Source organism: Mastomys coucha, unplaced genomic scaffold, assembly GCF_008632895.1.
Source record: "Mastomys coucha isolate ucsf_1 unplaced genomic scaffold, UCSF_Mcou_1 pScaffold22, whole genome shotgun sequence".
In the NCBI taxonomy this organism is placed as follows: domain Eukaryota; kingdom Metazoa; phylum Chordata; class Mammalia; order Rodentia; family Muridae; genus Mastomys; species Mastomys coucha.
In genome coordinates, this window is record NW_022196905.1 from 42,232,266 (window position 1) to 42,245,322 (window position 13,057).

At 39.0% G+C, this 13,057-nt stretch overlaps 1 protein-coding gene across 4 annotated transcripts in view; it reads left to right on the plus strand.

Annotated features, from left to right (window-relative positions):
* Positions 1–13,057, plus strand: part of Pacrgl (parkin coregulated like) — a 24,006-nt gene that overhangs the window by 4,267 nt on the left and 6,682 nt on the right. For all 4 annotated transcript variants that reach the window (XM_031342227.1, XM_031342226.1, XM_031342228.1 and 1 more), the window contains exons 4-8: positions 2,328–2,395; positions 3,946–4,036; positions 6,119–6,253; positions 6,911–7,018; positions 8,540–8,620. In XM_031342227.1, coding sequence (XP_031198087.1) covers positions 2,328–2,395; positions 3,946–4,036; positions 6,119–6,253; positions 6,911–7,018; positions 8,540–8,620 — 483 coding nt within the window. The remainder of the gene's footprint in view (positions 1–2,327; positions 2,396–3,945; positions 4,037–6,118; positions 6,254–6,910; positions 7,019–8,539; positions 8,621–13,057) is intronic.

A 13,057-nucleotide genomic window follows, 5' to 3' on the forward strand; every position in this document is an offset into this window, starting at 1 on the left:
GTTTTAGCTCCTTTGTCAAAGATCAAGTGACCATAGGTGTGTTGGTTCATTTCTGGGTCTTCAATTCTTTTCCATTGTTCTACCTGCCTATCACTGTACCAATACCATGCAGTTTTTATCACAGTTGCACTGTAGTACAGCTTAAGGCCTGTGATTGTGATTCCACCAGAGGTTCCTTTATTGTTGAGAATAGTTTTGGCTATCCTGGATTTTTTGTTGTTCCAGATGAATCTGCAAATTGCTCTTTCTAAGTCTGTGAAGAATTGAGTTGGAATTTTGATGGGGATTGCATTGAATCTGTAGATTGCCTTTGGTAAGATGGCCATTTGTATTATATTAATCCTGCCAATCCATGAGCATGGGAGATCTTTCCATCTTCTGAGATCTTCTTCAATTTCCTTCTTCAGAGACTTGAAGTTCTTGTCAAACAGATCGTTTACTTGCGTAGTTAGAGTCACACCAAGGTATTTTATATTATTTGTAACTATTGTGAAGGATGTTGTTTCCCTAATGTCTTTCTCTGCCTGTTTATCCTTTGTTTAGAGGAAGGCCTCTGATTTGCTTGAGTTAATTTTATATCTAGCTACTTTGCTGAAGTTGTTTATCAGGTTTAGGAGCTCTCTGGTAGAATTTTTGGGGTCACTTAAGTATACTATCATATCATCAGCAAATCGTGATAATTTGACTTCTTTCCAATTCGTATCCCTTTGATCTCCTTTTGTTGTCTAATTGCTCTGGCTAGGCCTTCAAGTACAATATTGAATAGGTAGGGAGAGAGTGGGCAGCCTTGTCTAGTCCCTGATTTTAGTGGGATTGCTTCAAGTTTCTCTCCATTTAGTTTGATGTTGGCTACTGCTTTGCTATATATTGCTTTTACTATGTTTAAGTATGGGCCTTGAATTCCTGATCTTTCCAAGTCTTTTATCATGAAGGGATGTTGGATTTTGTCAAATATTTTCTCAGCATCTAATGAGATGATCATTTGTTTTTTTTTCTTTGAGTTTGTTTATATAGTGAATTACGTTGATGCACTTGTCTACCCCAGTAGGTTTACAGTATCAGGGTTAAAACCTGATCATGGACAAGAGGCATTATGACTCCAAAGGGAGTCTGTCTCCTGAGGTAACCTAGTCGCTGACATCTCCTAACTTGGACATGTTCCAGATTGATCTCTGCTATAATCTGTGGAGAGATCTGGGTGCTTTCTTTATTCAGGCATAAAGGTGCCCTAAGAAATATTTCGTTATAGCTAACACTGAAATTGAACATTATTTCCTTGCCTTCACAGTGCTTCAATAATCCTATTAGATTTCCTATCTGAAATTAGCTGGGAATTTTTACTCAGAAGCTGTCTTACCAGACAGCTCTCAAGATCTCAAGAGTCAGAGATAGTTAGGCACTTATTATCAGAGCAGTCTCACACAGAAAGAAAAACTGTTTTACTGCCAGTGAGAAGTTAGAAGTTGTAGGGCTCCCATCACTAATTATTTATGTTACAGCCAAGGAATGCTAAAATACAACCTTCAGCTACTTGCTTCAGACAGACCCTGAGAGTTTACCTTGGGGCTGCCAGAATGACCCAGCCCAAGAAGAAGGACACCACTGCTCCTCTGCCTTGCACTTGGCAGCTTGTTCTCACTGACCTTGATGTAGCCATCTCCTGCCTACGTGACTTTTGTAGTATGCCCTGTTTTCTGTATAACATAAGCCTGATTTCTACTTTGTACAAATGGCATTCAGTTACAGCACTCCCTTGTGTCTGTTTCTGTTGGTCATTTCTTCGCCAACGCCTTGTCTACCTGACTAGGACCCTGTTCCGTGACGGGTTCAAGGGAGGCCCGGACTGGCCGGCCCATGGCATTCTATAATCTAGAAGATATATTCACATATATGCTTATAAGCCTTGTTCCTGATCTATGATTCTACCAAGCCCAACCCCTTGTTTTAGAGAAGCTGTATAGATTCTCTGGTGCTTACACATCTACGCTTGACCAGAGGGCATACAGTGGTTGGTAAAAGCAAACCTGTGCTCCCTGTATTCTTAATCTGAGGACCCTTTATTCAGTATGAGAGAGAGTGGAGAGGCTTCCTGGTCTGTGGATGGTTTCAGCCACCTGCAAACCTTGGAGTCAAATTAGGGGTTGAAGAGAAACAACTCCAAAGGCTCGGTTTTGTGTTTTTTCACAGTCCTGTGGCTGAGCAGGGGCTGGCACAATGTGGGGTACTGTGTGTGTGCCTGTGAGCGCATGCACCTGATCTCAGCAAGATTAGAATTGAAGATGTCAGTAGGCGGAGGTGGTGGTGATACTTTTGCTCTTTAATTCCAGTTTGGTGAACAGCCGCGGGCCCCTTCTGCATTCGCAGCTATTTACTCTCAAGGAGGCATTCCGTGCAGGTAAAATCAATACAATCCATAGCTGACTGTGTGGCTCAAAGTAATTGAATGAAATCAATATATTTTTCAGCTTAAATTGTTGAAAATTTATTTACTAGCAAGATTGAAATCAAAGGTGACTTATTACCTTGATTGTTAAATTGGTATAAATCTCTGGATATTGTTGATAAAAAACATCAAGTCCAACATGTAATTACTAAGATCTTTAGTAAAGCACCAAATAACTCAAGAAATTAAATTGAACTGAATGTACCACTTTTGCTACATCTAGTTTAAGCATTAAGCATTAAGCATTGATATGCTTCTACACATTGAAAACAACAACAACAAAAAATAAAGTTCCCAACCAAACCAAAAACCTCATCTATCTTGTAGGTAATATAAACAAATTTCAAAACGGCATTTCTTAAATAGTATCTTTCAATTTGGAGTGAAAAATAAAGAAGCATTCTTGAATTTATTATTCCTATTTAATTCTTAGATTTTAAATTGAAGGGTTAGGGATATAGCCCTGTTCCTTCAATGTTTCTTACCACACATGAAGCCCTGAGTTTGATCTCCTAGAACTTAGTTAATTTGGCCTGGTTATGTATACCTGTAATCCCAGCATTGAGGTGAGGAAGCAAGTGGAAGGTCACCCTTGGCTACACAAAGTGGGATTAACGCCAACCTGATCTACAGGAGACTCTCTCTCTCTCTCTCTCTCTCTCTCTCTCTCTCTCTCTCTCTCTCTCTCTCTCTCTCTCTCTCTCTCTCTCTCTCTCTCTCTCTCTCTCTCTCTCTCTCTCTCTCTCACACACACACACACACACACACACACACACACACAGAGGGGCCAGGGGATGGAAGCTTTCTTTTGTTTTAAGTGTCTTGAGTGAGCTTCTTGAGTGCTTTCCCCAGAGCAATTGAGAATTGCTAGAAATGTAAAAGGTTACCTTCCTGAGGCCTCATGCAGAAGTCAGGCTGTAGAGCCTAATGGAACCAAGAAGACTAAGGAGGTGCTGTGGAATGACCAGTGAGTCCAGTCATGGCAGTCGGGCTGTATTGTAAACACATCAGCTATGTTTCAGGAATGGCTCTGCAGGATAGTGAGAGGCTTTTAAAGGGGCCATGTCATCTTCCTGGACTTAGTTTTTTTCTCTTTAATAAGGAATAAAACAGATTTTCCTTCAGATTGTTAGTGTAGGAAAATGTTCTCTGTAAACATGACCTGTTGTAGTTAGTACATATTTTTCATTTTTTATAGGTAACCTACTTTATTGTAGTTGTGTCTAAGAGAGATCCTTGCAACATGTATATCAAGATTCTGAGAGAGTGACGATGTTTAACAGTTTTGCAATATAACCTTACTACATAGTTTTGTGGAAAACATGGGGATGTGAAGGCTTGTTTACTTGCATTGCTTTGTCTGTGTCCTTACAGGTATGATAGTCCCGTACGTCACGAAATAATTCTACATCTCTGTTCTGGGAAGAGTATTGTGTTATAAGCTCCCTGCTTATAAATGCTTATGGCGTTTCCTGCTATATTCACTGACTTTTGTATTTTAGATTGGTACATGGCTCAGTAAAACACAGATTACAGTGGGAATGCCCTCCTGAAATTCTTCCATTTGACCCGCTTCTAATTACACTAGCTGAGGTAAAACATTCTAACTCTCTGAGTGCTTATAGAAAAAAATATTTAAAACATTTTATTGTTATTTTGCATGCTATAAGTACATCTCATTCTGTACTTTAAAATAAGTATGAAATGAGAAGCATTAAAATATTGGACTCTAAGAAAGTAATTCTAATTGTTTTATACACACACACACACACACACACACACACACACATACACGTATATAAAATAAAATAATTAACCAGTCTTATAAAAATGAAAATCTAACAGGAATGAATGAATAAACGAAATGGATGATAAATCATACTTAGTTCTTTTATAGACATGTCTCTTTTTGCTTCATTCTTCCCTTACACCTTACATCCCCACTGTAGTTTCCCCTTGTTCCACTCCTCACTGTCTGACACCCACCCCACACCCCCAGATCCACTCATCTTCAATTTCCCTTCAGAAAAGTGCAGGTCTCCCAGGGATATTAACTGAACACAGCATAAAAAGTTACAATAAGAATAGGTACAACACCTCATATCAAGGCTGGACAAGTCAACTCAGTGGAAGGAAAAGTGTCCCAAAGGCAGGCAGAAGGGTCCAACAGCCCCTATTCCCACTGTTAGGGGTCCCAAGAACACCAGACTACACAAACATAATGTACATGCAGAGGACCTAGTACAGTCCCATGCAGGCTCCAAGATTCATAACTCTTTTATATAAAATTGCAAACCATATTTTGACTAATCAAAATTAGTAATGTATTACATAGTCCAAATAGGGTAAACAAAATACTTTAATTTGGGAAGTCATTCAAGAGCATCTGCTTTTACAACTCTTTAAGCCCTTCTATAAAACATTTGCTTGCTTTTTTGCTTTTTGTTCATTTGTCGTGGGAGTGGGTGCGGGTGTGCCATAGAGTGCATCTAAAGGTCAGAGGACAACTTCTAGGAGTTGGTTCTCTCCTTACACCATATGGGATCAGGGATTGAACTAGGTATCAGGCTTAGTGGGAATTGCCTTTACTTGTCAAGGTATCTCAGTGGCCAAGACCAGTAGTGTATATGTACCTGTGGCTCACCACCAGTACCTTATTTCTGTGCTGGGTAGCAACTTAACTATTTTTCTTCTATTCACTTAATAATGGGGAAGAAGTACAGACACACCACTGTTGAAATTCATTTCAGCTTTGACTTTCAATTCTCCATCTTGAAAATGAATAAGATACAGGTACTGTTAGGGTAGGTACTGAACCTTTTAATGAGGGATTTTTCCATGTTGTTGATTTTGTTTTAGGAAACAATAGGACAGTGAGAAGGAGCTATTTGACCACTGTTTGGAAGCAGATAATCAGGTCAAATTGACAAAATACTGAAAATTGGCATTGGTAACTTGATTTTGTAGCTGGTTATTTAGACCTGCTTCACAGAGAGATCCAAGAGCATTGCTGCTGTGTTCTCTTTGCTTTGTTTGTCCTTTATCAGAGGTCAGACAGTCATTTGTATCTTCTAGTAGTGGCTAGTAAATAATGGAATGCTGACTATTTTCTAAGGCATTCAGGAAGAAAGGCATCATGAAAAATGCTATACATAGATTGTCTTCAAATTGTTCTCTACTGTGAACAGCATATTTAAGTTCTAACAGGGCTTGTCCCAGACAGCCAGTGCTGTATCTGCCTTCTGAATATCTTAATGTATGAAGTGTGTGAAGGAGTATGTTGTTGGAACTCACTGAGCACATTGAGGGTCCCATAAGGAGCACACAGTGAGCAGTTTGCTGGCGACTTCCTTTAACTATTGCCTCCACTTCTCCTTGCCTTATCTGTCCTTGTTTTTCTTTTTACCTTTTTCATTTTTATCGCTTAATTTTTTCCTTCCTTTTTATTATTCTATTTTTTTTCCATTCTTTGCTTTCTTTTTTTTTTCTTGTAAGAGTAAAGACTTGTGTATTGTGTTTTTTTTCTCAGCTCAAATTCTAATTGCTGAAATTGTTCATTGTGATTAGGAAAATCTTAAACTTCTAGTGTCATTCACACTAGCATTGAGTTCTGTGGCTGGTAACATAACCAAGAGGTACCGAATCAAGTTTCTGTGTTTATATTTTCTTTGGCAGGGTCTGAGGGAGACCAAGCATCCTTATACTTTTGTGTCAAAGGAAGGCTTTAGGGAACTACTTCTGGTCAAGGGTGCTCCTGAAAAAGCTATCCCTTTGCTACCTCGACTGATCCCTGTGCTGAAGGCAGCTCTAGTAAGTCATTTATTTCACTGGACTTCATTATTCCCAGTAATATGGTATGGATGAAAACTCTGATACAAGAGAACATTGTGTGTTCTTCCCCTCCCCCATATACATGCAAATTAGTGCTTAACTCATGGTTTGACAAGTATATGCAGTTTCAGAGTCAGTCAGTTATGTACTAGACCACTTTAGAGGATGTACTTTTAGGGTCCTGGAAATAAAAGGGAACCTTCTAGGTAGTTAGAGGATCTGACTCGGGTGACTCTGTTTGTTCTCTGTATAATAGACGAATATTGGTAACTGCTCTTATCTGATGGACATTTTTACCTCTAGATGCAGTGCAATAAAGCTTACTCTAAAAATTCTCCTTGTTGATAGATTTTTAGGATAAAGTCCTTAATCCTGCTTGTCTTACACCTTCTCACCCCTTTCCCTAGTCTCCTCCCTTTCATTTTTCCCATCTTGTCCCTTTATCTTCTCCGCACTGATACCAGTAAACTAGTCTCATTGAGATATAAGTGCATTAATTCTCATAGAAAATCTGTTCTGGAAGTAGAAAGTAGAACTGTATATAAAGGCTCATGGAAAGGGTCCAAATGAAAGTATCCGTAGGCTCTTTTGGAGGGTTGTGTAGGCTTTAACTTTTCCTGTTAACTGGTCCCACAGGTTCATTCTGATGATGAAGTGTTTGAAAGAGGACTGAGCGCACTCGTGCAGCTGAGTGTGGTTGTTGGCCCGTCTCTGAATGGCCACCTGAAACTTCTCCTTACAAGTGTGAGTACTGCACAGAGGAGATTAGCTGTGCATATCTTCATAACCCCAGCCTTCAAATCAAGCAGTAACCTAGCTCAAATCCTTAAAAACAGTTTCTTGTCATGGTATAACGTACCTGGCAGAAACAAAGAAATGATAGGATTTGTTTGGACAGAGTGTTCCACGGGTGTCAGTCCTTCAAGGGAGCAAGGATGTGGTCATGTGGAACAGTGACCTTGTAGTGGGCATGAAACAGATGGGCATATGGGTAGAGCACATGGGAAGGCTGCAGGGTCTCTTCTTCCCCACTTCCTTTCAATAACACAATCACATGAAGAATCCAAGGATCAGTCCACTCCTTGGTTAGAGCCTTTGAACTTTCTCTGTGAAACCCTCGCACACAAACCAAGGGCTTGCTTTATTTACCTGGGTGTTATTCTATCCAGTCACATTAGCAGTGTATGCTAACCAACTCTAACCAACAATTGGAGATTAGACTAAGTATTTAGTAGACAGTGCCTCTCTATTATTTTCTAATGGATTAAACTTTCAACACTGGTTTTAGGTTTATAATAAAAAGTGCTCAGGATCACTTTGTTAAACCTATGTTGAATATATTTCCAAAATGCTTAGCAGAGTACATGACTCAGTAGGTGAACTGCCTGGTGGTTGTCTGCAGAAATGCATGTATTTAATGGGAATGGTGCTGTAGTTGCTCATGACTGCCTACATAGCACTGCTTCTCTGCTAGGCTATGATTCTGTCTTCCTTCATCTATGCTCTCCTTTTTAAACTACATCTTACATGTCTAGCTAAGGTGTGTTTAGGATGTAAGCAGAGGTGAATGTGTTTTCTAGTCTCCTTTCCTTTGTCAGTCAGTTACTTATCAGCTTCTATCCCTCTTATTGCCGGGTAATGTGTGCTCTAGAGGCAGAGCTCTCTATCATAGTTCTCTGTATGGACTTCTATGTGATAAAATGAAAAGTATGCCATGCTTTTGTAAATGTAATTTTGTGTGAGTACATGTGTTTGTATGTGGGTGCAAGGAGCATTTGTGCCTGTATGTCCGCACATATACATGCATGTGGAGTAGACGACAGTCTCAGGTGTTGTCTTCAGAAGCACTGGCCACTTCCTGTACGATGGATCTTCTGTCACCTGGAACTCACCAATTAGGCTGCACTGTCTGGCCAGTGGGCCCTGAGGAACCACCTGTTATCTGCCACGGCAGTGATAGAATTATAAACAGAAGCCACCATGCCCAGCTTTTAATGTGGGTATTAAAGTCAGTCATTTCCCTAGCCCCAGATAACTTGTCATAGCAGTTATTGTGAGATAGGTAGAGCTTGAAATGACATAAATTCAACTTTTAACCAAATGTTATATTGTTACATGTAAATTTTAGTGAAGCATTTACTAAAACAAACTTTGTTAAGGTTTCTTAAAGTAAGTTAGACTTCCTTAAATTAAGGCATGCTTCATTATTTGTGCTTATAGCAGAGGTTATTTATTTGTAACCCCCCTTGCCCTGATTTTCAAAAGCTTTCGAAGAGGCTAATGGACAAAAAATTCAAAGAGCCCATCACCAGTGCTCTGCAAAAGCTGGAGCAGCACGGCGGAAGTGTAAGTAGAACTCTACTTGTACCTAGCATTGTTTCTGTGCGTTCTACCTACAGTCCTAGAGAGGGTTAGCATGTGTGTTAGCTCATTGCAGCTGCAAGGACAAATGGGAAATTTCCTGGGTTTTCCTCTTTTAGGCTAAGCTTTCTGTTTTGCTGTGATGGTGTAGGTTTTTTTTTTTTTTAAATTTGATTTAATGATTTTACTTATTCACTTATTACGTCCTGCTCACTGCTCTCCTCCCTTTTCTTTTATTCAATTTACATCTTGATCACTGTTCCCCTCTCACAGTCCCTTTCCCCAAACCCAGGATGGGAGCCTCCCCTGGCTTTCCCCTTACCTGGCACATCAAGACTTTGTAGAGCTAGGCACATCCTCTCCCACTGAGGTTAGACAAGGTAGCCCATCTAGAACAGCTTATTCACAGACAAGCAACAGCCTCCTCTCCAGTAGTTCAGGACCCATATGAAGACCGAGCTATTAATCTCCTACATATGCGTGGGAGCTTAGGCTCAGCTCATATATTCTCTTAGGTTAGTGGTTCAGTCTCCGAGAGCCTGAGGGTCCAGGTTAGTTGACTCTGCTGGAGTTAGGTGACTTGCTATCCTCTTCAGGGCCCTCAGTCCTTCCTCCTACTCTTCTAAAAGAATCCCCAAGTTTGGCTGTGGGGTTCTATATCCGAGTCAGCTAGTAGGTGGAGCCACTCAGAGGACAGCCATGCCAGACTCCTATCTGTAAGGATAAGAGTATTATTAATAGTGTCAGGAATTGGTGCTTGCCCATGGGATGTGCCTAAGGATGGGCTGGTTATTAGTTGGCCTCAGTCTCTGTTCCATCCCCTTTCCCTGTGTTTCTTGTAGACAGGATAAATTTTGGGTCAAAAGTTTTGTGGGTGAGTTGATGTCCCTTTGCTCCACTGGGGTTCCTGCCTGGCTACAGAGATGGCCTCTTCAGTTTCCATATCTACACTGTTGTGCATCTCAGCTACCCACATTGATTCTTGGGAGCCTTCCCGTCCCAATTTCTTTATTTCTTTATTTCTTCCCTGATCATTGAGTAGGGAGTTGTTGAGTTTCCATGAGAAAGTAGGCTTTCTGGTGCTTCTGTGGTTTTTGAAGTCTAGCTTTATTCCATGTGATCTGATAAAATACAAGGCATTATTTCAATTAATTTTTGTATCTGTTGAGACTTGCTTTGTGACTGAATATATGGTCATTTTTGGAGAAGGATCCATGAGGTGCTGAGAAGAAGCTAGATTTTTTTCTTTTTTTTTTTATTGTGCTTGAAGGAAATATTCTGTAGATGACTGTTAGGTCCATTTGATTCAAAAAGTGTCATTATTTCTCTATTTAGGTCTGTCTGGAATACATTCAATTGGTGAGATTGAGGTGTTGAAGTCTCCCACTATTAATGTGTGGAGTTTGATCTAAGATTTAAGTTTTAGCAATGTTTCTTTTACAAATGTGATAGCCTTTGTTTTGGGGGCATAGATGTTCAAAATTGATATATCTTGGTAGGTTTATTCTTTGATGAGTATGAAGTGCCCTTCACTGTCTCTTTTGATTAATTTTGATTTTAAGTCTATTTTATTGGATACTAGAATGGCTTCTCCAGCTTGCTTCTTGGGTCTGTTTGCTTGGAAAACTTTTTCCAGCCCTTAACTCTATCTCTATTGCTGAGGTATGCTTCTTGTATCCAGCAGAAAGATGGTTTCAAATCCACTGTTAGCCTGTTTTTTTATTTGAGAATTGAATTTATTAATTGAATGATCATTAATCACTGAAAGATTAATGATCAGTGATTATTTCCTGTTATTTTGGTGTTGGTGGTGTTTGTGTGTTTGTGTGTGCTGCTCTTGTTTTCCTGTGTTTTCTAGGATGTAGTTATCCTCCTTGGGTTGGAGTTTTCCTGTGTTTTCTGTAAGGTTGGATTTGTGTATAAGTAGTGTTTAAATTTAGATTTCTCTTGAAATGTCTTATTTTCTACATCTATAATGATTGAGAGTTTTCCTGAGTATTGTAGTCTAGATTGGCATGTGTGGTGTTTAAGAGGTTGCAAAATGTCTGTCTGGGCCCTTCTAGCTTCTAGAGCCTCTGTTGAGAAGTCATATATAATTCTGATAGGTTTGCCTTTGTATGTTACCTGGCCTTTTTCCCTTGCGGCTTTTACTATTCTTTCTTTGTTCTGTAGATTTTGTGTTTTGATTATTATGTGCTGGGAGGGTTTTCCTTCCAGTCCAGTCTAATTAGTGTTCTGTAAGCTTCTTTCTTGTAGCCTTATAGATAGATGATAGACATCTCTTCTCTAGGTTAGGAAAGTTTTCTTCTATGATTTTGTTGAGAATATTTTCTGGTCCTTGGAACTGGGACTTTTTACCTTCTAATCTTATTATTAGGCTAGGTCTTTTCCAGGTTGTTTTGTGTCAGGGAATTTTTAGATTTAACATTTTCTTTTACTGATATATCCATTTCTCCTCTTGTATCTTCAGTGCCTGAGATTCTCTCTCCCATTTCCTGTATTCTTTTGGTTATACTTGCATCTCTTGTTCCTGTTCTCTTCCCTAGGTTTTCTATCTCTAGAATTCTCTCAGTTTGTGTTTTTGTTATTGTTTCTATTTCCATTTTCAGGTCTTGAACAGTTTTATTTATTTCCTTTACCTATTTAATTGTATTTTCTTGTATTTCTTTAAAGGATTTACTTGTTTCTTCTTTAAAAACCTCTACCTGTTTGATTGTATTTTCCTGTATTTAATTTTTTTAAGTTTAATTTAATTTTATTTATTTATTTTATTGGATATTTTGTTTATTTACATTTCAAATGTTATATCCTGTCCCGGTTTCCCCTCTGCAACCCCCCTGTCCTGTCCCACCTTCCCCCTGCTATTATGAGGGTGCTCCCCCATCCACCCACTCACTCCTACCTCACCACCCTGGGATATCGAGCCTTTACAGGACCAAGGGCATCTCCTCCCACTGATGCCAGATAAGGCCATCCTCTGCTACATATGTAGCTGGAGCCATAAAAGAACTTCCCCCAGAAGTTCTTTTATTGTTGAGAATAGTTTTTACTATCCTGGGTTTTTTTGTTTTGTTTTGTTTTTGTTTTTTATGCCAAATGAATTTGAGAATTGCTCTTTCTAATTCTATGAAGAATTGAATTGGAACTTTGATGGGGATTGCATTTAATCTGTAGATTGCTTTTGGCAAGATGATTATTTTTACTATATTAATCCTGCCAATTCCATGAACATGGGAGACCATCTTCTGAGATCTTCTTTGATTTCTTTCTTCTTCAGAGACTTGAAGTTCTTGTATTACAGATCTTTCACTTGTTTGGTTAGAGTCACACCAAGACATTTTATAGTGTTTGTGACTGTTGTGAAGGATGTTGTTACCCTAATATCTTTCTCAGCCCGTTTATCCTTTGAGTATCGGAGGCTACTGATTTGTTTGAGTTAAATTTATATCCAGACATTTTACTGAAGTTCTTTATCAGGTTAAGGAGTTCTCTGGTGGAATTTTTGGGGTTATTTACGTATACTATCATGTCATCTGCAAATAGGGATATTTTAACTTCTTCCTTTCCAATTTGTATCCCTTTAACCTCCTTTTGTTGTCTAATTGCTCCAGCTAGAACTTCAAGTACTATATTGGATTGATAGGGAAAGAGAGGGCAGCCTTGTCTAGTCCCTATTTTAGTGGGATTGCTTCAAGTTTCTCTCCAATTTGATGTTGGCTACTGGTTTGCTGTATATTGCTTTTACTATGTTTAAGTATGGGCCTTGAATTCCTGATCTTTCCAAGACTTTTATCATGAAGGGATGTTGAATTTTGTCAAATGCTTTTTCAAGCATCTGGTGAAATGATCATGTGTTTTTTTTTTTTTTCTTTGAGTTTGTTTATGTAGTGGATTACATTAATGGGCTTCCATATATGGAACCATCCCTGCATCCCTGGGATCAAGCCTACTTGATCGTGGTGAATGATTGTTTTGATGTGTTCTTGGATTCAGTTTGCAAGAATTTTATTAAGTATTTTTGCATTGGTATTGATAAGGGAAATTGGTCTGAAGTTCTCTTTCTTTGTTGGGTCTTTGTCCTCATAGAATGAATTGGGTAGTGTTCCTTCAGTTTCTATTTTGTGGAATAGTTTGAAGAATATTGGTATTAGGTCTTCTTTGAAGGTCTGATAAAGTTCTGCACTAAACCCATCTGATCCTGGCCTTTTTTTCATTGGGATTTTAATGACTGCTTCTCTTAGGGGATATGGGACTGTTTATATGGTGTGTCTGATCCTGATTTGGTATCTGTCTATAAAGTTGTCCATTTCATCCGGGTTTTCCAGTTTTGTTGAGTATTGGCTTTTGTACTAGGATCTGATGATTTTTTAAATTTCCTCAGCTTCTGTTGTTATATCTCCCTTTTTGTTTCTGATTTTTTTT